Source organism: Bombina bombina, chromosome 4 (assembly GCF_027579735.1).
Source record: "Bombina bombina isolate aBomBom1 chromosome 4, aBomBom1.pri, whole genome shotgun sequence".
In the NCBI taxonomy this organism is placed as follows: Eukaryota; Metazoa; Chordata; class Amphibia; order Anura; family Bombinatoridae; genus Bombina; species Bombina bombina.
In genome coordinates, this window is record NC_069502.1 from 860,545,981 (window position 1) to 860,572,951 (window position 26,971).

The 26,971-nt window shown below is 43.5% G+C and overlaps 2 protein-coding genes across 2 annotated transcripts in view; one reads left to right on the forward strand and one right to left on the reverse strand.

The window, feature by feature from the left end:
• The window catches only part of LOC128657999 (uncharacterized), a 302,915-nt gene that overhangs the window by 46,356 nt on the left and 229,588 nt on the right, over window positions 1–26,971 (reverse strand). The window contains exons 10-13 of the mRNA XM_053712439.1: window positions 13,803–13,910; window positions 12,542–12,601; window positions 10,652–10,799; window positions 10,223–10,309 (exon numbers count right to left, since the gene is read on the reverse strand). Of these exons, the coding sequence (XP_053568414.1) occupies window positions 10,223–10,309; window positions 10,652–10,799; window positions 12,542–12,601; window positions 13,803–13,910 (403 nt within the window). The remainder of the gene's footprint in view (window positions 1–10,222; window positions 10,310–10,651; window positions 10,800–12,541; window positions 12,602–13,802; window positions 13,911–26,971) is intronic.
• LOC128657320 (zinc finger protein 154-like) overlaps window positions 25,744–26,971 on the forward strand; it is a 71,420-nt gene continuing 70,192 nt past the window's right edge. The window contains exon 1 of the mRNA XM_053711619.1: window positions 25,744–25,803. The gene's annotated coding sequence lies outside the window, so the exon portion shown is untranslated. The remainder of the gene's footprint in view (window positions 25,804–26,971) is intronic.

Genomic DNA, 26,971 nt, shown 5'->3' on the forward strand with positions numbered 1-26,971 from the left:
ACCTAATCAAGGTTTCATATGTGTAATTGTTGGCAGAGAGAAGGCAATGTTAGGTACAGAACTTCCCAACCAGAGCTATATGGTTAAGCAGTTTAATAAGGTAGACAGGGTTAATTTTTTAGCTCTAAAATAATATAGTTAACTAACTACACCAAGTTTACATATCCAACACCCTTAACCTTTGTAGACTCTCTACAGCCCTTTAGACTCAGTCCACTTTGATATTTTGTTAGTATGCACAAAAGTGTTGTATTACTTTATCCTTGTCACCCTACAAAGCCTCTCACTGACACTTTTTTCAATTAAAAATGTTGGTCTCATCTGCATTTATAGGTCTATTGTCGGTTTAATCTACTTAATTTATGGGTTCTTACATGTGTCAACAGTCCAATGCTACAAATCCTTTAGATTCCAGGTTCACCATTTTAGACTTAAAAGTGGTCTCCTTTGTTAAAAATTACTTGCTATAGCTTCTCATTGTCTACATTACAGGGAGGTCCAAGAGTGGCCTCCAGAGTCAACTGGCAGGTATGTAGTCCAATAAGCAAATGATATGTAAATTAAATCCATTATTTGTCATAATAACATGTACTATATATCCTTCCTGAGTCTGACTTACATCTGTTTTATGTTTTGGAGGTATGTTTAATGTCTATTGTTTACTGACAATTGTTTAATGTCTGTATGCCTTGATTTGAAAAGTAAAGAAAAAAAAAGGTAAAGGAGTGGAGTCTAATGTTGCCCCATCATATGCCAATCTTTTCATGAATGAAGTAGAAGAAAAAGTTGTCTCTGAATTTCTACAATATGGTGCCACTTGGTGGCGTTTCATAAACGACGTGTTTGGTGTATGGTGGGGCTCCGTAGAAACCCTATTGGACTTTGTTAAAGAATTGAATTGTGCAGTAAGGCGTTTGGAATTTTCAGTTGTGTACAGTGAAGAATCTGTGACTTTTGGATACAAAGGTATGTAAAAAACAGAATTTATGCTTACCTGATAAATTACTTTCTCTTGTGGTGTATCCAGTCCACGGGTTCATCCTTTACTTGTGGGATATTCTCCTTCCTAACAGGAAGTGGCAAAGAGAGCACACAGCAGAGCTGTCCATATAGCTCCCCCTCTAGCTCCACCCCCCAGTCATTCGATCGAAGGTTAGGAAGAAAAAGGAGAAGCCACAGGGTGCAGTGGTGACTGTAGTTTAAACTAAAAATCTACCTGACTAATAGCCAGGGCGGGCCGTGGACTGGATACACCACAAGAGAAAAGTAATTTATCAGGTAAGCATAAATTCTGTTTTCTCTTGTAAGGTGTATCCAGTCCACAGGTTCATCCTTTACTTGTGGGATACCAGTACCAAAGCTTTAGAACACGGATGAAGGGAGGGAACAAGACAGGTACCTTAAATGGAAGGCACCACTGCTTGCAAAACCTTTCTCCCAAAAATAGCCTCTGAAGAAGCAAAAGTATCAAATTTGGAAAATTTGGAAAAAGTATGCAGCGAAGACCAAGTCGCTGCCTTACAAATCTGTTCAACAGAAGCCTCATTTTTAAAAGCCCATGTGGAAGCCACTGCTCTAGTAGAATGAGCAGTAATTGTTTCAGGAGGCTGCTGGCCAGCAGTCTCATAGGCCAGACGGATGATGCTTTTCAGCCAAAAGGAAAGAGGTAGCAGTCGCCTTCTGACCTCTCCTCTTACCAGAATAGATAAACAATGAAGTTGTTTGCCTGAAATCCTTAGTTGCTTGTAAATAGAACTATAAAGCACGAACCACATCAAGATTGTGTAACAAACGTTCCTTCTTTGAAGAAGGATTAGGACACAGAGAAGGAACAACAATTTCCTGGTTAATATTCTTATTAGACACAACCTTAGGAAGAAAACCGGGTTTGGTACGCAAAACTACCTTATCTGCATGGAACACCAAGTAAGGCGAGTCACACTGTAAAGCAGATAACTCTGAAACTCTTCGAGCAGAAGAGATAGCTACCAAAAACAAAACTTTCCAAGATAAAAGCTTAATATCTATGGAATGTAAAGGTTCAAACGGAACCCCTTGCAGAACTGAAAGGACTAAATTCAGACTCCATGGTGGAGCCACAGGTCTATAAACAGGCTTGATTCTGACTAAAGCCTGAGTAAACGCTTGAACGTCTGGTACCTCCGCCAGACGTTTGTGTAAAAGAATAGACAAAGCAGATATCTGTCCTTTTAAGGAACTAGCTGACAATCCTTTCTCCAATCCATCTTGGAGAAAAGACAATATCCTGGGAATCCTAATCTTACTCCATGAGTAACCCTTGGATTCGCACCAACAAAGATATTTTCGCCAAATCTTATGGTAGATTTTCCTGGTGACAGGCTTTCTAGCCTGAATCAGGGTATCGATAACCGACTCAGAGAAACCACGCTTAGATAGAATTAGGCGTTCAATCTCCAAGCAATCAGACGCAGAGAAATTAGATTTGGATGTTTGAAAGGACCTTGAAGTAGAAGGTCCTGCCTCATTGGCAGAGTCCATGGTGGAACGGATGACATGTCCACTAGGTCTGCATACCATGTCCTGCATGGCCACACAGGCGCTATTAGAATCACTGGCGCCCTCTCCTGCTTGATTCTGGCAACCAGACGAGGAAGTTGAGGAAACGGTGGAAACACATAGGCCAGATTGAAGGACCAAGGCGCTGCTAGAGCATCTATCAACACCGCCTGGGGATCCCGGGACCTGGACCCATAAAGAGGAAGTTTGGCATTCTGACGGGACGCCATCAGATCCAATTCCGGAGTGCCCCATAGTTGAGCAAATACCTCCGGGTGGAGTTCCCACTCCCCCGGATGAAAAGTCTGACGACTTAGAAAATCCGCCTCCCAGTTGTCTACTCCTGGGATGTGAATTGCTGAGAGGTGGCAAGAGTGATCCTCTGCCCACCTGATTAATTTGGTTACTTCCATCATTGCTAGGGGACTCCTTGTTCCCCCTCGATGGTTGATGTAAGCTACAGTCGTGATGTTGTCCGACTGAAATCTGATGAATTTGGCCGCAGCTAGCTGAGGCCATACCTGAAGAGCGTTGAATATCGCCCTCAGTTCCAGAATGTTTATCGGGAGAAGAGCTTCTTCCCGAGACCATAAGCCCTGAGCTTTCAGGTAGTCCCAGACTGCACCCCAGCCCAATAGACTGGCGTCGGTCGTTACGATGATCCACTCTGGTCTGCGGAAACACATTCCCTGAGACAGGTGATCCTGAGACAACCACCAGAGAAGAGAATCTCTGGTCTCCTGGTCCAACTGTATTTGAGGAGACAAATCTGCATAATCCCCATTCCACTGTTTGAGCATGCATAGTTGCAGTGGTCTAAGATGTATCCGTGCAAAAGGGACTATGTCCATTGCCGCTACCATTAGTCCGATTGTCTCCATGCACTGAGCTACAGACGGCCGAGGAATGGAATGAAGAGCTCGGCAAGTAGTTAAGAGTTTTAACCTTCTGACCTCCGTCAGAATTATCTTCATTTCTACCGAGTCTATTAGGGTTCCAAGGAAGGGAACTCTTGTGAGGGGGGAGAGAACTCTTTTTGATGTTCACCTTCCACCCGTGAGACCTCAGAAAGGCCAATACAATTTCCGTGTGAGACTTGGCTCTTTGGAAAGTCGACGCCTGAATTAAGATGTCGTCTAGGTAAGGCGCCACTGCTATGCCCCGCGGTCTTAGAACCGCCAGGAGGGACCCTAGCACCTTTGTGAAAATTCTGGGAGCAGTGGCCAACCCGAAAGGAAGAGCCACAAACTGATAATGCTTGTCCAGAAAGGCGAACCTAAAAAAACTGGTGATGATCTTTGTGGATAGGAATGTGCAGATACGAATCCTGTAGATCCACGGTAGTCATATATTGACCCTCCTGGATCATTGGTAAGATTGTCTGAATGGTCTCCATCTTGAATGACGGGACTCTGAGGAATTTGTTTAGAATTTTGAGATCCAGGATTGGTCTGAAAGTTCCTTCTTTTTTGGGAACCACAAACAGGTTTGAGTAAAAACCCAGCCCTTGTTCCACAATTGGAACTGGGTGTATCACTCCCATTGTATGTAGGTCTTCTACACAGCGTAAGAACTCCTCTTTCTTTGTCTGGTCTGTAGACAAACGAGAAATGTGGAACCTTCCCCTTGGAGGAGAGTCCTTGAATTCTAGAAGATATCCCTGGGATACAATCTCTAAGGCCTGGGCAAGTACGTCTCTTGCCCAGGCCTTAGCGAAGAGAGAGAGCCTGCCCCCCACTAGATCCGGTCCCGGATCGGGGGCTACACCTTCATGCTGTCTTGGAGGCAGCTGCAGGCTTCTTGGCCTGTTTACCCTTGTTCCAGCCCTGGTAAGGTTTCCAGGCTGCCCTGGGTTGTGAAGTGTTACCCTCTTGTTTTGCAGCAGGGGAGGATGAAGCGAGACTGCTCCTGAAATTTCGAAAGGAACGAAAATTATTTTGTTTGTTCTTTGTCTTAAAGGACTTGTCCTGAGGGAGAGCATGGCCTTTTCCCCCAGTGATTTCTGAGATAATCTCTTTCAATTCAGGCCCGAAAAGGGTCTTTCCTTTGAAAGGGATGTTCAGTAGTTTGGATTTTGACGACACATCGGCCGACCAGGACTTCAGCCATAGCGCCCTGCGCGCCAGAATGGCGAAACCTGAATTCTTTGCCGCTAACTTAGCTAGTTGGAAGGCGGCATCTGTGATAAAAGAATTAGCCAGCTTAAGAGCCTTAATTCTGTCCATAATGTCCTCATATGAGGTCTCCGTCTGGAGCGCATCTTTCAGTGCCTCGAACCAGAAAGCAGCTGCAGTAGCTACAGGAACAATGCACACTATAGGTTGGAGAAGAAAACTTTGTTGAACAAAAATTTTTCTTAAGTAAACCCTCTAATTTTTTATCCATTGGGTCTTTAAAAGCACAACTGTCCTCAATTGGTATGGTTGTGCGTTTAGCAAGTGATGAAACAACCCCCTCCACCTTAGGGACCGTCTGCCACAAGTCCCGCGTGGTGTCAGATATGGGGAACATTTTCTTAAAAACAGGAGGGGGAACAAACTGAATACCTGGTCTATCCCACTACCTAGTTACTATATCCGCAATCCTCATAGGGCCCGGGAACACATCAGTGTAAACAGGCACTTCTAGGTACTTGTCCATTTTACACAATTTCTCTGGAACCACCAAAGGGTCGCAGTCATCCAGAGTAACTAGTACCTCCCTAAGCAATACGCGGAGGTGTTCTAGTTTAAATGCCAACGTATCTGAGTCTGTCTGAGGAGCAACCTTTCCCGAATCGGAAATTTCTCCCTCAGACGGCACATCCCTCGCCCCCATTTCAGAGCGTTGTGATTGTATATCGGATACGGCTACTAAAGCGTCAGAATGCTCAGAATCTGTTCTTAAAACAGAGCTATCACGCTTTGCAGGTAACACAGGCAGTTTAGATAAAAACACTGAGAGGGTATTATCCATAACTGCCGCCAATTCTTGCAAGGCAAAAGAGTTAGACGCACTAGAGGTGCTAGGCATCGCTTGAGCGGGCGTAACTGGTTGTGACACTTGGGGAGAGGATAACGGGCTAACCTCATTAACTTCTGTCTGAGAATCATCTTGGGCCAGATTTTTAAGTGCTACAATCTGGTCTTTAAAATGTATAGACATATCAGTACAAGTGGGACACATTCTGAGAGGGGGTTCCACCATGGCTTCTAAACACATTGAACAAGGATTTTCCTTGGTGCCAGACATGTTTAACAGACTAGTAGTAAGACAAACAGGCTTAGAAAACACTTTAATCAAGTAAAAACACACTTTGCAAAAAAACGTTACTGTGCCTTTAAGAGATAAAAAAGGCACACAATTTTCCAAAACAGTGAAAAATGCAGCAAACTTTTCGAAATTTTCACAGTATGTACCTAAAGCATTGGTAAGATTGCACAACTAGCAAGAAAAACGATTAACCCCTTAATGCCCAAACCGGATCAATAGCAAGCTAACAACCGGTTAAAACAACTTCAGCACCTTGCTGTGGCCCTACCTGCCCTTAGGAACCAGATTTGTGGGGGAAAAAGCTTCTTATAGGCCCTCAAACTGCAGCAGGACCCTCCATGTCAAACAGCCTGAAGATCTAGTCAGTCTAACTGCGCATCTGAGGCGCGAAATTAGGCCCCTCCCACCTTACTCCGGTGTTGTGAGGCCTAAAGAAACACTCCTAAGTGTAATAATAATAGCCATGTGGGTAGCAACCCCTGAAAGAAACCCAAAAGGAACCTCAAAGTGTCTCAAAAAAAACTATACTTATTAGTAAAAACCGTTTGCCATAAAATAGTGTCAACCAGCCTAAATTAGCCCTGTTCTGTAAGCTTGTAATTCCATACTTAGTCTCTGAATAAAGCTTACCCTTCCCTCATGGGGATCTCATCAGTCCTTTTCTAGCATTATCACAGTCTTGTCTAGAAATAAATGACTGAACATACCTTATTGCAGCCCAACCTGCAAACCGTTCCCCCCAACTGAAGTTTTCTGGTACTCCTCAGTCCTTTGTGGGAACAGCAGTGGATTTTAGTTACAACATGCTAAAATCATTTTCCTCCCTGCAGAAATATTCATCTCTTTTCTGCAGGGGAGTAAATAGTACAAACCGGTACCATTTAAAATAACAAACTTTTGCTTGTAGAACAAAAACTACAACTCTAACACCACATTCACTTTACCCTTCCGAGAGGGACCCTATTGCTTAGAGCCGGCAAAGAGAATGACTGGGGGGTGGAGCTAGAGGGGGAGCTATATGGACAGCTCTGCTGTGTGCTCTCTTTGCCACTTCCTGTTAGGAAGGAGAATATCCCACAAGTTAAGGATGAACCCGTGGACTGGATACACCTTACAAGAGAAATGGTAATAGACTAGAGTTTGACGTTTAAAAAAAAGAAACAGATAGGTTGCATGAGCTGCAGCTCAATGATCAAAGGAAAACGTTTATTTCACCCTAGAAGTGGTAAAATATATATTACCAATAGATTCTATATTCATGTTCCCTTATCAATATAGGTGAGACCACATGTATGGTGAGGGACAGGATGAGCCAACATCGCTCAAACATCAGGTGTAAAAATCAGGAAGCCCCAGTCTTGAATAATTTTTTTAAAACGTGGCCAACAGATTAGCCAGTATTTGATGGCAAGTTATCGATAGTGTTCAACCTCAGAGAAATGGGGCAGATAGACAGAAGATATTAAAACAAAAAGAAAATGTACTGGATCAATGAGTTCGACTCAATGATTCCCAGTGGCTTAAATAGGGATTATGATTGGACTCTATTTCTGTATTGCTACTTAATTTAATTTAATGTGAATTATAATGCAGTTAAAGGAATATAATGAGTGTGATATCTAACATGTAACATTCTAATTCTGTATTAGAGGATGTAGCATACATGTAACAGAGAAGTATGCAATATATGTAAATTTAAATATATTCATAGATGCAACACAAAATTTGGCCTATAGACAGCACTAGAGTATAAATTATAGAACAATTGACGTGAATTTAAAAGTTTAAAAGGAAATTTTATGCAAACAGTGTTAGCATGATTAAGGGTTAACCATCCAAAATGTCGCACTAGATGTCTGTTTGCTAAAAGAAGTTTTGCAAGAGAGTGCTGTGGACATTTGATTTTCTTGATAAAGCAGAGGGCGAGAGAGAGAGAATAGAGGGCATGTGTGTGTGCTATGAGAGAGAGAGAGAGAGAGAGAGAGAGAGAGAGAGAGAGAGAGAGAATAGAGGGCATGTGTGTGTGCTATGAGAGAGAGAGAGAGAGAGAGAGAGAGAGAGAGAGAGAGAGAGAGAGAGAGAGAGAATAGAGGGCATGTGTGTGTGCTATGAGAGAGAGAGAGAGAGAGAGAGAGAGAGAGAGAGAGAGAGAGAGAGAGAATAGAGGGCATGTGTGTGTGCTATGAGAGAGAGAGAGAGAGAGAGAGAGAGAGAGAGAGAGAGAGAGAGAATAGAGGGCATGTGTGTGTGCTATGAGAGAGAGAGAGAGAGAGAGAGAGAGAGAGAGAGAGAGAGAGAGAGAGAGAGAGAGAGAGAGAGAGAGAGAGAGAGAGAGAGAGAGAGAGAGAGAGAGAGAGAGAGAGAGAGAGAGAGAGAGAGAGAGAGAGAGAGAGAGAGAGAGAGAGAGAGAGAGAGAGAGAGAGAGAGAGAGAGAGAGAGAGAGAGAGAGAGAGAGAGAGAGAGAGAGAATAGAGGGCATGTGTGTGTGCTATTCACGAGAGAGAGAGAGAGAGAGAGAGAGAGAGAGAGAGAGAGAGAGAGAGAGAGAGAGAGAGAGAGAGAGAGAGAGAGAGAGAGAGAGAGAGAGAGAGAGAGAGAGAGAGAGAGAGAGAGAGAGAGAGAGAGAGAGAGAGAGAGAGAGAGAGAGAGAATGAATAGAGGGCATGTGTGTGTGCTATTCACATAAATCAGAGGGCGAGAGAGAGAGAGAGAGAGAGAGAGAGAGAGAGAGAGAGAGAGAGAGAGAGAGAGAGAAAATAGAGGGCATGTGTGTGTGCTATTCACGAGAGAGAGAGAGAGAGAGAGAGAGAGAGAGAGAGAGAGAGAGAGAGAGAGAGAGAGAGAGAGAGAGAGAGAGAGAGAGAGAGAAAATAGAGGGCATGTGTGTGTGCTATTCACGAGAGAGAAAATAGAGGGCATGTGTGTGTGCTATTCACGAGAGAGAGAGAGAGAAAATAGAGGGCATGTGTGTGTGCTATTCACGAGAGAGAGAGAGAGAAAATAGAGGGCATGTGTGTGTGCTATTCACGAGAGAGAGAGAGAAAATAGAGGGCATGTGTGTGTGCTATTCACGAGAGAGAGAGAGAGAGAGAGAGAGAGAGAGAGAGAGAGAGAGAGAGAATAGAGGGCATGTGTGTGTGCTATTCACGAGAGAGAGAGAGAAAATAGAGGGCATGTGTGTGTGCTATTCACGAGAGAGAGAGAGAGAAAATAGAGGGCATGTGTGTGTGCTATTCACGAGAGAGAGAGAGAGAGAGAGAGAGAGAGAGAGAGAGAGAGAGAGAGAGAAAATAGAGGGCATGTGTGTGTGCTATTCACGAGAGAGAGAGAGAAAATAGAGGGCATGTGTGTGTGCTATTCACGAGAGAGAGAGAGAAAATAGAGGGCATGTGTGTGTGCTATTCACGAGAGAGAGAGAGAAAATAGAGGGCATGTGTGTGTGCTATTCACGAGAGAGAGAGAGAGAAAATATAGGGCATGTGTGTGTGCTATTCACGAGAGAGAGAAAGAGAAAATATAGGGCATGTGTGTGTGCTATTCACGAGAGAGAGAAAGAGAAAGAGAAAGAGAAAGAGAAAGAGAAAGAGAAAGAGAAAGAGAAAGAGAAAGAGAAAGAGAAAGAGAAAGAGAAAGAGAGAGAGAGAGAGAGAGAGAGAGAGAGAGAGAGAGAGTAGAGGGCATGTGTGTGTGCTATTCACGAGAGAGAATAGAGGGCATGTGTGTGTGCTATTCACGAGAACGAGAGAGAGAATATAGAGGGCATGTGTGTGTGCTATTCACAAGAACGAGAGAGAGAGAGAATAGAGGGCATGTGTGTGTGCTATTCACGAGAACGAGAGAGAGAGAATAGAGGGCATGTGTGTGTGCTATTCACGAGAGAGAGAGAGAATAGAGGGCATGTGTGTGTGCTATTCACGAGAACGAGAGAGAGAGAATAGAGGGCATGTGTGTGTGCTATTCACGAGAACGAGAGAGAGAATAGAGGGCATGTGTGTGTGCTATTCACGAGAACGAGAGAGAGAGAGAATAGAGGGCATGTGTGTGTGCTATTCACGAGAACGAGAGAGAGAGAGAGAATAGAGGGCATGTGTGTGTGCTATTCACGAGAACGAGAGAGAGAAAATAGAGGGCATGTGTGTGTGCTATTCACGAGAACGAGAAAGAGAAAGAGAAAGAGAGAGAGAGACTACAAAGGGTATGTGTACTATTCACATGAAGCAGAGGGTGAGAGAAGTGAGGGCGTGTGTGTGCGGGGTATTTGCATAAAATAGGTGAGAGAAAAGGGAAGACATACTATGTTTTTTTACCAAATAGATTGTATCATTGCAACCTGTCTGTACTGAGGTTCATCTATTACATAGTTATTAATAGGGTTAAATCATTTAAGCATCTAAGTTTTCTAACTGTAAAGCGTATACTATAGATCACTCACCTGCAGAGACATCTGATGGCTGAATATTTTGTACCAGTTCTCCTTGTGCCCCTGTGTCTAGATTTTTATCACTGTGACATTTTAGTTCTAATAAAGAATAAAATTTGTTTATTTTGTTAAATGGATATGAAACAATTTTTGTTGCAACTAAAAAAGGCATTTTAAAATGTATTCAATTAAGAACAAAAACAAAGCATCTGTTACGTTTTACATTTAACATATTTAGATATATAAATTGATATATAAATTAGTTTAACATTAATCCCTCTTGATCGTTTAATTTTTTTTTGTGGAGTATAAAACTAGTCTATGATCAGACAGCTCAATAGATCACACATGACAAATTCACTGTAGAATTACACTCTGTCAGTGACGTCAGTAGTGTTTGTGCATTTCCAGAGTGAGATATTTATTAGTACACAGCGTTACCTGAGCTCTCTTTTTCAGAGATCTCCATAGTCCTTAGTGTTTGGTGAGTCTCCATCATGATGTCCTTGTAAAGCTCCTTGTGTCCCTCTATATACTCCCACTCCTCCATAGAGAAATACACAGCAACATCATCACACTTTATAGGCACCTGAAACACACACAACTCATTCAGGCCCTGATATTCAAAACCTCTCTGCTCAGGTGAAATATTCTAAAATTATCCTCCAGTATTGCGAGATCCCTAGTGAAATTTTCAAAAGGCAGATTTTGCTTTACTTCTCCAAGGGGCGTTCCCTGCATATCTGTGTGTGAAAGAGAGACAAGCCAAGTGCAATATAGCACTGCATGACATGACAGTTCTGCTGCATTTACACTTTGAACTTTCTATTTTATATAACTTTACACTTGATATTAAAAAGTTATTACATCTAAACTTTGCACTTTCTATTTTGTATTTTATATCGTGTACAGCCTTGTATTTAGGATTGTGATTTTTACATATGCTGACTTCACAGAGGCAGAACTCACTAATTTTTCTAAGAAAAGGGAAGGAACTTGGAAATCCCAGAGAGATGAGAGATGCCTTCTATAGAAAGTAATCAAGCTCTCTGGGATACTGAATTTCACATGGGAGAGAGAAGGTAACTGGAGAACCCTTGGGGCTGATATAAAGGCTCCGGTTGCATCAATTCCAAATAAACAAATGTTTTCACTACAATTTTACTTGATTTTCTCTATATTTTAATATATATTACTTTTCTGTTAGGTAAAATAAGTGTATTGTGAATTTTTAGCAAACTTCACCTGCATATAGCAGGTGAAACAAACCAGAGACACCAGCTTGTTTAAAATGCTTAGAAAATTTCACAAGATTTGAGAGAACTTCAGACATACCCTGGGAACTCCCTGTTCAGCCCAGGGAACTACCACCTCCCTCCCACTTTATGAAGGTTCAGTTTTAGTTTGTAATGCAGCAAATTCAAGGTGCAATGTAATTTTTATATATAAACAGAAATATACAAAGTATAATCCTAATTTGTTAAAGTAACACAGAAGCTTTAAAAAAATAATCAGAATTTGGAAAAACACTGCTAGAGCTAAATCTAAATGTATTAAAATATAAAAGAGTGCAAAGCTTAAATGCAATAATACTGAAAAGACCCAATCTAAAGTGTAAAGCAATCTAAAATACAAAGTACAAAGTGTAAGTGTAACAAAACTCTCATACCACACAGTGCTGTATTGCACTGGGCTTGTCTCTCATCCATATATAGAAATGAAAGTGATCTCACAGTGCTGGAGAGTTCTGCCCTTTTCTTTTAACTATTCAGTGAGTTCAGCGCCTGTGAAGTGTGAACTGCAATTTCTCTCCAAATTGGAGAACCTTTGAATATCAGGGCCTTAGCACTGAGTCAGGTATTGGTTTTCCAGATACTTAAATATGGTCAGCACATGTGTCCTCAATCTCTGCGTGCAAACTACAGGATCCCTGCAGGAACCCCTGTAATAACAATAAATACAAAAAGTAGCCAGGTTCCAATAAAAACGGCTTTATTCAGGGACTGGTTCTGTCATGCACTTTTACGGACAGAACCAGGATAATGTTACTGAGAACATGCAGAGACAGACAGAAAGTAGGAAATATACTCAGGGTCAGATGGGTCAGTAAAGGGCATCACTGTGCCTTGACTCTGGTATGTCGTCACATTCCCCAGCAATATTTACCTTTCTTCTCAGCTGGTGAATTGCTGCCGTAGGGGGATAATGTTACTGTAAACATGCAGAGACACAGACAGAAGGTAGGAAATACACACAGGGCCAGATGAGTCTGTAAAGGGTGTCACTGTCACATGATGCTGATATAATGTTACATTCTCCAGCAATACTCACCTCTCCGCTCTGCCGGTGAATGCTGCTGTGGGAGGGCCTCTTCTTCACAATGACATATTCCTATAAAATATATAAGAGAAAATCACCAGACTATTTCCTTGCACTTACATTTCTCCAGTTCTCATTTACTACTAAATATCTTTAAATTAATGGTCTTGATCATCACAAAGTAACGTAGGTGAAAATTACTGTGGGACTTCAGTGGTTCTAAAGACTTGAGCTTTAATCAAGAATGAAGACATTGCAGTATCATCAATTAATGTAAAATATAACCTGTGGGGGGGTCTGTTTTGGGGACCGTAGAGTTGAGTCTTTGGCTGATAGGAGATTCCTCAGATGCTGGGGTCTTGCAATTTAGCCCTTGGGAACTAGTGTTTTATATTTGTTTGTGTTTTTGGGAATTATGCAGGGGGACCCTTGGGTTCTGGAGGAGGTTTTTGCCACAAGGGCTATGTAGTAGGGCCTGGGAGGGTTAAGCAGTGAAAAGGGGCTTGGATGCTAGGGTTGTTTAATTTTTAGTGAAGGGGCCATGAGGTGGAGGTTTTGCAATGAGGGGTTGTACAGAGACCCTGAGTGTTGGGGGATGTTTTACAGTCAATGGTTGTGCAGAAGTTCATGGGTGTTGGGGGAGGTGCAGTGTATCCTGTGTGCTTGACAGTGATAACAGATTTAGTAGTGGAAGGTTTTTCAGGCAACACTGGGTGCAAAGGAGGAGAATAGTTGTGCAGGGGATGCTGGTGGGGGGGCTTTACTGTGAAGGGGTGTACAGTGGATCCTGGGTTTGCTGAAGTCGGGGGTTAATGCGATGGCCTGGGTAAGCTGAAGTCGGGGGTAGTGTGATGGCCTGGGTAAGCTGAAGTCGGGCGGTAGTGCGATAGCCTAGGTGAGCTGAAGTCGGGGTTAGTGCGATGGCCTGGGTGAGCTGAAGTCGAGGGTTAGTGCGATGGCCTGGGTGAGCTGAAGTCGAGGGTTAGTGCGATGGCCTGGGTGAGCTGAAGTCGAGGGTTAGTGCGATGGCCTGGGTGAGCTGAAGTCGGGGTCAATTATTACCTGGGTAAGATAAAGTTAGGGTTAATGAGATGTTCAGGGTGAGATGAATTTAGGGTTAGTGAGATGGTCTGGGTAAGATGAAGTTAGGGTTGGTGAGATGAGGTTAGGGTTAGTGAGATGAAGTTAGGTTTAGTGAGATGGTCTGGTGTATCAGAAGCAGCATAGTAAATAGGAGGACCAGTGTCACGTGACGTTGACCAGAAGCTCTCACCTCTCCAGTCAGCAGGCAGATGATGCCAAGTGCCTGACTCAGAAACTGCTCTGCCATCTGCTTCCTGTATTTATTCATCTTGTTTATCGTCAGTGACTGAGCCTGGTGCTATAAATGTGACACCTACAAGAAGAAAGGAAAAACGGTAACATGAGAGATGGGAAAATAATCAGAGCTCTTCCTGTATTTATATTATGGTAAAGAGCAGATTGTGTGATATTAAACAGGTTTATTTTACTTATGCACAATCTAATACTACACATGTGACCAGCTGCATGTAGAGCAATAAATATACACAGTGAGAAAATGTAACAATATTTATAAAGAATGTGTCAAATGTCATGGGAGATACATTTAACAATATTTAACCCCTTAACGACCGACGACGTATGCCATACGTCCTCAAAAAAAAAGCACTTAACGACCGAGGACGTATGGCATACGTCGTCGGTTAAACAGAGCACTGGAAGCGATCGAAATCGCTTCCAGCTGCTCTAACAGTATTGCAGGCTTGCCTTGATGTCTAGGTATCCTGCAATACTGTTCCCGAATGCCGGGACCGGATTGATCACTCCACCACGAGTGATCACTTCCGGTTTCGCTCCACGTGGAGCCCGGCAGTGTTTCAGAGCATCGGAAGCGATCGGACACGCTTCCGATGCTCTGCTTGTGTGCTAAGTGCCTCGGTGGGTCGAGGCACTTAGTTATAAAATTTAAAAAAAAAAAAACGGCCTAAATAGCCCCCCCCCTCCCTCTTCACTAGGCATCCAAGATAGCGATGCCCAGTGCATCATGGGGCCTCTGGGGGTGTCCCTAGCCTGCCTCATCATAGGGGCAAGCTAGGGTCACCCAATCTGAGCCTCCCACCCAAAAAAAATAAAAAAAAATAAAATACCCCATTTGTCTGATCATGTCAATATTTGTAAAGAGAGAGTGAGAGAGAAATTTTTAAAAAATCCAGAGGCTCTTTTCAGAACCATTTAGTTAATTTAATTTTCAGAGCCATTAACCCCTAGCTTGCCAGTGATCGATATAAATCACTGGCAGTAGCATAGTTGTACTTTTTTGCCGTCTGTGCATTTTTTTTTAGGGGTTAATTTTGTTGTTGTAATTTTTTAAAAATCCAGAGGCTCTTTTCAGAACCATTTAGTTAATTTAATTTAATTTTCAGAGCCATTAACCCCTAGCTTGCCAGTGATCGATATAAATCACTGGCAGTAGCATAGTTGTACTTTTTTGCCGTCTGTGCATTTTTTTTAGGGGTTAATTTTGTTGTTGTAATTTTTTAAAAATCCAGAGGCTCTTTTCAGAACCATTTAGTTAATTTAATTTTCAGAGCCATTAACCCCTAGCTTGCCAGTGATCGCTATAAATCACTGGCAGTAGCATAGCAGTAGTTAATTAATTTATTTAATTAATTTAAAAAAAATTTAGTAAATTTTTTTCTGTGACAGATACAAAAATGTCACAGAAAATATATAGTGCTGAGGAGGCGTATGCCATCCTTGCGTCAGAGTCAGATGCCTCTATGTCTGACTCAGACCCCAATTTTGACCCTGCCATATGCTCAGATACATCACTAGATGCAGTCTCAACTGATAGTGATGTATCTGTGGCTGCTAGACCCCCTACCAGCCCCCCTGCCAGAAGGAGGCGTGTTGCTGCCATTGCTGCTGAAGAGTGGGTAACACCTCATCTCCAGAGGCCAGATATCCCACCCTTCACAGCAAATGCTGGCATAAATATAGATGTGGCAGGATTTAGCCCCCAGCAGTTTCTGGAAGTGTTTCTGGGCGATGATGTATTGGGGAACATTGTCGCCCAAACTAATTTATATGCCCATCAGTTCCGTGCTGCAAAGCCTGGAACATATTTGGCAAAGCAGCAATGGGCCCCCATCAATGTGCCAGAATTCAAAAAAATCTGGGCATTGACCATGCTGATGGGCATCATAAAGAAACCCTCCATTCGCTCCTACTGGAGTACTAGCCCCATCTGCTCTACCCCCATTTTCTCCCAGACTATGTCGAGGAAGAGGTATGAAATGATTCTGCATTTCATGCACTTCGGCGACAACAGCCTATGCCCCCCTAGGGAGCATCCCCAATTTGACAGGCTGTATAAAATCCTCCCCCTGATAACCCACTTTTCTGCCAGGTTTGCAGAGGCTTATACACCTGGAAGGAATATATGCGTTGATGAATCCCTAATGAAGTATAAGGGAAGGCTGGGATTCAAGCAGTTTATTCCTTCCAAGCGCTCCAGATATGGGGTAAAGGTGTATAAGCTCTGTGACAGCGAGAATGGGTATACTCAGGCCTTCCGGGTGTATGAGGGAAAGGATAGCCACCTTGACCCTCCAGGTTGCCCAGAACATATGGGAACCACTGGCAAGATTGTCTGGGACCTGATATTACCCCTAATGAACAAAGGGTATCACTTGTACTTAGACAATTTTCATACAAGTGTCCTTTTGTTCAAGCTACTGTATTGCTTTGATACCAACAGCGCAGGTTTCCCAGGACAGCTTGTACGCACCCGGCTACGAAGGGGGGAGACCTCAGCTCTGCGCCAAGAGGAGCTGTTGGCACTTAAGTACAGAGACAAGAAGGATGTATACCTTCTTACCACCATCCACACAGAGAGGGCGGTGGCGGTTTCTGTACGTGGCAGAGCTGAGATCATAAGGAAGCCAGTGTGCGTCAAGTCTTATAACCGGCATATGGGTGGGGTTGATCTGGCTGATCAGCTGCTGCAGCCCTACCTAATTATGTGGAAGACAAGGGCCTGGTACAAAAAGGTTGCAATTTACCTAATGCAGATTGCAACCCACAACGCTTTTTTGTTGTTCAAAAAGCAAACCCCAGAGTTAAAAAGACTTTTTTACAGTTTCAGCTCCAGATTATTACGGGGATTTTGTACCATGATGCACCTGCTCCCCGGGCGGTGATGGGAGAGAGCAGAGTTGGGGCTACCCATTTTATTTTTAAAATCCCCCCTACTGCCGCAAAGCAGAAACCACAAAAAAAATGCAGAGTCTGTACCAAGAGGGGGAAGAGAACGGACACCATATATCACTGTCCTGATTGCCCTGGACAGCCTGCACTCTGCATTTTTTTGGTTATGTTTACAGTTAGATGTTTTTTTGTTTTTTTTACTTTTACTGTGCCAGATTTTTACATTTCACTACTCTATTTTTTTCTAAAATTGGGCCTGTTTTTTTTTAACCAAAACCCCCGTCAAACCTATGCATGGGGGACATAGGTGTTCTCAGGGTGCCTTGCAGAAAACAACCTGAAGTAAGTTTTTTTTAATAACTTACAACAGTCTCTCCTAAATCATAGTCAAAAAGCAATGTGTCTGTAAAAATGAAATTTGAAAAATTACCACCATACACTTTCTCCATTTTTTTGGGCTAAAACGGTTGCTTCAAAGGCATCAAAGCACACCATATACAATACCTTGGGGTGTCAACATTTAAAAAATATACACTTTGAATGCAATAAATAAAAGTGGGGTATGCGATAGGCCCCAAACTAAAGATAGGCCTATTAGAAGAAATACTCTCATTTTTAATAACTAAAATCTTGTAACATAACCTTCCCAAAATCCTGGCAAACCTATGCATGGGGGGCATAGGTGTACTCAGGGTGCCTTGCAGAAAACAACCTGAAGTATTCTTTTGCAATAACTTACAACAGTCTCTCCTAAATCATAGTAAAAAAGCAATGTGTCTGTAACAATGAAAATTGAAAAATTACCACCATATACTTTCTCCAATTTTTTGGGCTAAAACGGTTGCATCAAAGTCATCAAACCACTCCATGTATAATACCTTGGGGTGTCAACTTTTTAAATATAATCACATTTATGGAAAACAAATAAATTGGGGTATGTTAAAAGACCCCCAAAAAAGACGATAGGCAAAGAAAATATGTTAAATGTGAAAAAAAAATCACAAACACATGTCAGACATTTGGCATTGCACCGCCCAAACAAGCCACCAAACCTATGCATAGGTGGTATCACTGAACTCAGGAGATGTTGGTGACCACATATTGGTGTCTTCTTAGGTAGTAACACATAACAGGAGCTGTGAATCCATGTCTAAAGTACAATGTATGTGAAAAATAACACAAAAAAAAATGAATGCCCAATAGTTTGACAAAGACTAGTGGTTGAATTAGTGTATGGAAAGTGTTAAAATACCTGCATTTGAAATACCCTAGGATGTCTACTTTTCAAAAATATATGGTTTGATGGGGGTAAATTACATTGGCCGGCTTCAGAAATGTCTTAAATAGAACATGGGTGCATGGGATGTGAAAATGGGAAGTGTAAAAACTGGAATGCGCTTCCTAAAAATAAGGCCTTCTAGCCCCCAGAGAACCCAACACACCTATACATGGGTGGTATCACTGTACTCAGGAGATGTTGTTGAACACATATTGAGGTGTTTTTTGGCAGTAACACATAACAGGAACTGAGAATCCATGCCTAAAGTACAATGTGTGTGAAAAATAACACAAAAAAAATGACTACCCAAAAGTTTGACAAAGACTGGTGGTTAAATAAGTTCATGGAAAGTGTGAAAATGCCAGCATTTCAAATACTCTAGGGGGTCTACTTCTCAAAAATATATGGTTTTATGGGTGTAAATTTCATTGGCCGGCTTCAGAAATGTCCCAAATAGGACATGGGTGCATGATGACCGATGTGAAAATTCCAAGTTGAAAAACTGGAATGCGCTTCCTAAAATTAAGGCTTTTTAGCCCCCAGAGAACCCGACACACCTATACATGGGTGGTATCACTATACTCAGGAGATGTTGTTGAACACATATTGAGGTGTTTTTTGGCAGTAACACATAACAGGAACTGAGAATCCATGCCTAAAATACAATGTGTGTGAAAAATAACACAAAAAAATGACTACCCAAAAGTTTGACAAAGACTGGTGGTTGAATTAGTGCATGGAAAGTGTTAAAATACCAGCATTTGAAATACCCTAGGTTGTCTACTTTTCAAAAATATATGGTTTGATGGGGGTAAATTCCATTGGCCAGCTTCAGAAATGTCCCAAATAGGACATGGGTGCATGATGACCAATGTGAAAATTCCAAGTTGAAAAACTGGAATGCGCTCTCTAAAAATAAGAGCTTTTAGCCCCCCGAGAACCCGACACACCTATACATGGGTGGTATCACTGTACCCAGGAGATGCTGCTGAAGACATATTAGGGTGTTATTTGGCAGTAACCCTTAATATTATCAGTAAATGTATTCTTAAATTGCTATTTTGTCAAAAAATCAAATTATTTTCCCCCCCCCCCCCAAACTTTGGCATAGATTGGTGGTAAAATGGTTGCATGAAAAAGTCAATACCCCAAGTTTAATACCGCAGGTTGTCTTTTAAAAAATATATACATTTGAAGGGTTATTCAGGGATTCCTGACAGATATTGGTGTTACAATGTAACTAACGCCAATTTTGAAAAAACATGGTTTTGAAATAGCAAAGTGCTACTTGTACTTATTGCCCTATAACTTGCAAAAAAAGCAAAGAACATGTAAACATTGGGTATTTATAAACTCAGGACAAAATTTAGAAACTGTTCAGCATTGGTATTTTATGGTGGTTGTAGATGTGTAAGATTTTGGGGCTCAAAGTTAGAAAAAGTGCAATTTTTTTCATTTTTTCCTTATAGTAAATTATAAGATATGATGAAAATAATCATATCTTTAGAAAGTCCATTTAATGGCGAGAAAAACAGTATATAATATGTGTGGGTACAGTAAATGAGTAAGAGGAAAATTACAGTTAAACACAAACATCGCAGAAATGCAAAAATAGCCTTGGTCCCAGATGGTCAACAAATTGAAAAGTGGTCTGGTCACTAAGGGGTTAATAGCATCAGAAAGAAGTCATGAAAGCAAGAGGTTGACTGTATACAGGAACATGCAGAATAAGCTAACACATCATGAAGCAGATGTAAAATACTTAGCAGCTGCATGGATCACAGTATTTGTTAAAAGGGACAATCTACGCCAAAAAATTTTTATTGTTTAAAAAGATAGATAACCCCCTTTACTACCCATTCACCAACTATGCACACTCAGCATTGTACTATATAACCTTTAAAAATCTAAATGTATGCCTGTTTCTAAAGTCGCTACAGACTGCCTATTATCTCAGTGCATTTTTATAGTTTTTCACACCCAGACAGGGTAAGTTCATGAGTACCATATAGATAACATTGTGCTCACTCCCGTGGAGTTATTAATGAGTCAGTACTAATTGTCTAAAATACAAGGGGGCCGTTTGCAGAGGCTTAGATACAAGGTAATGGCAGAGGTAAAAAGTATATTAATATAACAGTGTTGGTTGTGCAAAACTGGGGAATTGGTAATAAAGGGATTAACCATCTTTTTAAAAATGTTGGAACAATTATCCTGTAATTTATAGGATTATCCCAAACTGGGAGCTCTGTCCTGGTGTTTCCAGTTCCTCATCTATTTCTGACCCACCAGACTGTGCCCCTAAATAAGCCTGTCCGGCCCATACACCACCCAGACTGTGCCCCTGAATCAGCCTGTTCTGCCCATGCACCACCCAGACTGTGCCCCTGAATCAGCCTGTTCTGCCCATACACCACCCAGACTGTGCCCCTGAATCAGCCTGTCCGGCCCATGCACCACCCAGACTGTGCCCCTGAATCAGCCTGTCCTGCCCATGCACCACCCAGACTGTGCCCCTGAATCAGCCTGTCCTGCCCATGCACCACCCAGACTGTGCCCCTGAATCAGCCTGTCCTGCCCATGCACCACCCAGACTGTGCCCCTGAATCAGCCTGTCCTATCCATGCACTATCCAGACTGTGCCCCTGAATCAGACTGTCCTGCCCATGCACCACCCAGACTATGCCCCTGAATCAGACTGTCCTGCCCATGCACCACCCAGACTATGCCCCTGAATCAGACTGTCCTGCCCATGCACCACCCAGACTATGCCACTGAATCAGACTGTCCTGCCCATGCACCACCCAGACTGTGCCCCTGAATCAGACTGTCCTGCCCATGCACCACCCAGACTATGCCCCTGAATCAGACTGTCCTGCCCATGCACCACCCAGACTATGCCCCTGAATCAGACTGTCCTGCCCATGCACCACCCAGACTGTGCCCCTGAATCAGACTGTCCTGCCCATGCACCACCCAGACTATGCCCCTGAATCAGACTGTCCTGCCCATGCACCACCCAGACTGTGCCCCTGAATCAGACTGTCCTGCCCATGCACCACCCAGACTATGCCCCTGAATCAGACTGTCCTGCCCATGCACCACCCAGACTGTGCCCCTAAATCAGACTGTCCTGCCCATGCACCACCCAGATTGTGCCCCTGAATCAGACTGTCCTGCCCATGCACCACCCAGACTATGCCCCTGAATCAGACTGTCCTGCCCATGCACTATCCAGACTGTGCCCCTGAATCAGACTGTCCTGTCCATGCACCACCCAGACTGTGCCCCTGAATCAGCCTGTCCATGCATTACCCAGACTGTGCCCCTGAATCAGACTGTCCTGTCCATGCACTATCCAGACTGTGCCCCTGAATCAGCCTGTCCATGCATTACCCAGACTGTGCCCCTGAATCAGCCTGTCCTGTCCATGCACCATCCAGATTTTGCCCCTGAATTAGTCTGTTCTGCTCATGCACCATCCAGACTGTGCCCCTAAATCAGTCTATCCTGCCCATGCATTACCCAGACTGTGCCCCTGAATAAGTGGACTCTAGGATAAAATATACAATGATGCTTAAATCTGGGCAATAAAGTGTCACAGTAAATGACAAAATCCAAGAGAATTATTACTACATCTGCTGTAAGGCAGCTCCGTATACCCAGTACCCTCTGTACAGATGTCGCTACAGACTGCCTATTATCTCAGTGCATTTTTATAGTTTTTCACACCCAGACAGGGTAAGTTCATGAGTACCATATAGATAACATTGTGCTCACTCCCGTGGAGTTATTAATGAGTCAGTACTAATTGTCTAAAATACAAGGGGGCCGTTTGCAGAGGCTTAGATACAAGGTAATGGCAGAGGTAAAAAGTATATTAATATAACAGTGTTGGTTGTGCAAAACTGGGGAATTGGTAATAAAGGGATTAACCATCTTTTTAAAAATGTTGGAACAATTATCCTGTAATTTATAGGATTATCCCAAACTGGGAGCTCTGTCCTGGTGTTTCCAGTTCCTCATCTATTTCTGACCCACCAGACTGTGCCCCTAAATCAGCCTGTCCGGCCCATACACCACCCAGACTGTGCCCCTGAATCAGCCTGTTCTGCCCATGCACCACCCAGACTGTGCCCCTGAATCAGCCTGTTCTGCCCATACACCACCCAGACTATGCCCCTGAATCAGACTGTCCTGCCCATGCACCACCCAGACTGTGCCCCTGAATCAGACTGTCCTGCCCATGCACCACCCAGACTATGCCCCTGAATCAGACTGTCCTGCCCATGCACCACCCAGACTGTGCCCCTGAATCAGACTGTCCTGCCCATGCACCACCCAGACTATGCCCCTGAATCAGACTGTCCTGCCCATGCACCACCCAGACTGTGCCCCTAAATCAGACTGTCCTGCCCATGCACCACCCAGATTGTGCCCCTGAATCAGACTGTCCTGCCCATGCACCACCCAGACTATGCCCCTGAATCAGACTGTCCTGCCCATGCACTATCCAGACTGTGCCCCTGAATCAGACTGTCCTGTCCATGCACCACCCAGACTGTGCCCCTGAATCAGCCTGTCCATGCATTACCCAGACTGTGCCCCTGAATCAGACTGTCCTGTCCATGCACTATCCAGACTGTGCCCCTGAATCAGCCTGTCCATGCATTACCCAGACTGTGCCCCTGAATCAGCCTGTCCTGTCCATGCACCATCCAGATTTTGCCCCTGAATCAACATGTCCTGCTCATGCACCATCCAGACTGTGCCCCTGAATTAGTCTGTTCTGCTCATGCACCATCCAGACTGTGCCCCTAAATCAGTCTATCCTGCCCATGCATTACCCAGACTGTGCCCCTGAATAAGTGGACTCTAGGATAAAATATACAATGATGCTTAAAGGGACACTGAACCCAAAAAATTTCTTTCGTGATACAGATAGAGCATGCAATTTTAAGCAACTTTCTAATTTACTCCTATTATCATTGTTTCTTCTTTCTCTTGCTATCTTTATATGAAAAATAAGACATCTAAGCTTTTTTTCTTGGTTCAGTACTCTGGACAGCAGTTTTTGATTGGTGGATGAATTTATCCACTAATCAGCAAGGACAACCTAGGTTGTTCACCAAAAATGGGCCGGCATCTAAACTTACATTCTTGCATTTCAAATAAAGATACCAAGAGAATAAAGAACATTTGATAATAGGAATAAATTAGAAAGTTGCTTAAAATGTCATGCTCTATTTGAATCATAAAAGAAAAAAATTGGGTACAGTGTCCCTTTAAATCTGGGCAATAAAGTGTCACAGTAAATGACAAAATCCAAGAGAATTATTACTACATCTGCTGTAAGGCAGCTCCGTATACCCAGTACCCTCTGTACAGATGTGATTGTGCTTCTGTTTCCCAACTTAAAGGGCCACTGTAAGTAAATATTTTCTATGCCTGTTACTAACTAACTACCCCAAATACGCTTTTTATCAATAGCATTTCATTAACATATCTCTACCGTATATCAGAAATCTTGTCTGCAAATTTAATTGTTTTCCAAACCCACTCCGTGGGTATCCTTTGCTCTGTACCAATCCGTTTACAATACCTAGGTTTCAAAATGGCGCTTTAAACACAAAGTTATTGGTTTAAGTATTTTGAACATGCAGTGCTGAAAATAGTGGGCAGGATAACGTGACATCATCGGCGAATAAAAGATATCACTTTTAGAACGTTATGAAACTTCGTTTTGGAGAAAATATTAGGTCAGTAGGTTTTAATTAATGTTTATTAACTTTAATATGTTAGTTGTTTAGCTTAAAAATTATAACAAAGTAATCTTTTCATATTATTATACAGGTATTGCTCTGTGACATGTGGTTTACTCTTAATATTTAGTTAAAACGCTCACCCTTTTCTGCTCTATTAATCTCAGTATCTTTCATACAAGTTAATATAAAAATAAAAAATATATTTATTAGCATAATACACACTATATTTGTTTTAAAACATTTCAAAATAATGTCACTAAATTAACACACATGCAAATGAGTAATAGTAACACAAAGACTGTACCTCATCCTCTTACATCCAAAGCACTCCAGCCACCAGAAGAAATCTTTGTTTAAAAGACCTTTATGGTTGGGTTCAAAAGTTTACAGAAAACTTTTGGACCCAACTAATGAGAATAAAGGTCTTTTAAACAAAGATTTCTTCTGGTGGCTGGAGTGCTTTGGATGTATGACTATTTGGATTGACAAGATTTGGCAAATCTTACTCCATGCCCCACAAACAGGTGTGCTGTTCTCCTTCCTTCTTGATCCTCATCCTCTTACACCGGAACCTTCTCACAAAGCCCCCTCTTCACCCTCTAACCCCCATCTCCCTCAGACAAAGCCCCCTCCTCACCAACTATACCTCCCTCTCCTCCTAACCCCTCTCTCCCTCACACACAGCTGTCTCCTCACCTCTAACCTCACACTCTCAGCCACCCTCTCCCACACACATAGTCCCTCCTCATCTTCTAACCCCCTCTTTCTCACACACAACCCCTTCCTCACTTTCTAAACCCCTCTCACACATAGCCCCAGCCTCAGCATCTAACCCCCTCTCCCACACACACAGATATCTCCTTAACTTCTACCCCCCTCTTCCCACAGCCGGCTCTTTATCAATTAAAACACATCCCTCACACACAGCAGCCCTCACCCTCCTCTCAATCACACACAACTGCATATTCTCCCCCTTATACCTCCTCTCCTTAACACACAGCCCCTCCTCACATTTTAATCCCCGTCCCTTACACACATTTCCCACCTCACTCTCTAACCCCTTTTCCCTCATAGACAACCCCCTCCTCACCCTCTCCTTCACACAATGCTCGTCCTCACCATCTAACCCTCCTCTCCTTCACAAAGCCCCCTTTTCACCCTCTAACCCCCCTCTCCCTCACACAGCCCCCTCCTCACCCATTAACCCCCCCTCCCTCACACACAGCCCCCTCCTCACCCACTCAAGCTCACACACACAGCCCCTTCCTCATCCCCTCACCCCCTCTACTTCACACACAGCCCCCTCCTCATCCATTAACCCCCACCCTTACAAAGCCCCCTCCTCACCCTCTAACTCACTCACACTCAGCACCCTCCTCACGCCCTCAGCCCCCCTTTTTCTCACATACAGCCCCCTCTTCATCCATAAACCCCCTCCCTCACACACAACTGCATCCTCACCCTCTCAGCCTCCTTCTAGTCCTCCCTCTAACTCCCTCCCTTACACACAACCCCCTCCTCAACCTCTAATCCTTCTATCCCTTACACCTAGACTCCACCTCACCCTCTAACTCACGTCAAACACAGCCCCCTCTCCCCCCCCCCACTCCATCATCACCCCCTCACAAACAGCCCACTCCTCACCCTCACATGCCCCTCTGCCCCACACACAGTCCCCTCTTCACCATCTAACCCGCCTCTCTTTTAAAAAGCAGCGCCCTCTCCCTCATTCCCGGATTCGTTAGGCGTCACACACAGTCCCCTCCTCACCCTCAGACAATTAGCTGTTGCAGTTACCTGTCACGCCGCTTCCTGTGTCAAACACAGCCGCTAACTCACAGTCTCACTATACACAGCACACCGTTGTCTGATAGCTGCTAGATCCCACAGCGCTAAAGGACCTAAATATGTCACATGGTACAGGCAAGGGGACGGAGTGGGCGGAGATATTGCTTCGGCTAAGGCTTTGTTCATGCTTGCCTGGTATTGTTTATAGTGCGGTAAGTACATAATGACAGTGATATGTGTGATTCACAAAGTGTAACTGTGTCATGTGTGTAAATCACTGTGTGTGTGCAGCTCTGTAGTGGTTTATGTCTGTGTATACGGTGCTGTGTGTTTGTACTGATGGCACCTCTCTACATACAGTGTTATATGTCTGTGTATAAGGTGCTGGGGAGAGGTGATGTGAGTGTTATATGTCTGTGTATAAGGTGCTGGGGAGAGGTGATGTGAGTGTGATATAGATGGTACCTCTCTACAGTGTTATATGTCTGTGTATAAGGTGCTGGGGAGAGGTGATGTGAGTGTGATATAGATGGCACCTCTCTACAGTGTTATATGTTATATGTCTTTGTATAAGGTGCTGGGGAGAGGTGATGTGAGTGTGAGATAGATGGTACCTCTCTACAGTGTTATATGTCTGTGTATAAGGTGCTGGGGAGAGGTGATGTGAGTGTGATATAGATGGTACCTCTCTACAGTGTTATATGTGTATAAGGTGCTGGGGAGAGGTGATGTGAGTGTGAGATAGATTATACCTCTCTACAGTGTTATATACCTGTTTATAAGGTGCTGTGTGTGAGAGATATAAGATTGTACCTCTGTATAGTGTTATTTGTGTGTGTATAAGGTGCTGGGGAGAGGTGATGTGAGTATGAGATAGATGGTACCTCTCTAGTGTTATATGTCTGTGTATAAGGAGTGTGGAGAGGTGGTGTGAGTGTGAGACAGATGGTACCTCTCTATAGTGTTATCTCTCTGTGTATAAGGTGCTGGGGAGTGGTGGTGTGTGTGTAAGACAGATGGTACCTCTCTACAGCACGGGTGTCAAACACAAGGCCCGCGGGCCGAATCTGGCCCACCAGACCTCATCATATGGCCCGTGTAGCCGCCGCCAGCCTTCACTTGCATACAGCGGCTGTGAGACTGAGTATCCACTTACAGTCGCTGTATGTAGGAGAGACAGGTGCTGCTGGCTGCGCTATGGATCCTGAACAGGGGCTTCCGAGATCTGGCTGGTAGGAAGTGACTGAGTGAGAACAAGACACTGACCTCCTGCTCCCTCATCACTTCCTCCCAGCTTCTATCTGCACGCGCGGGAAAAGGGCTAGCAGCAGAGACCAGAGAGGCAGCAGCAGGCACACAGCGAGGCTGGTAAGAAAAACA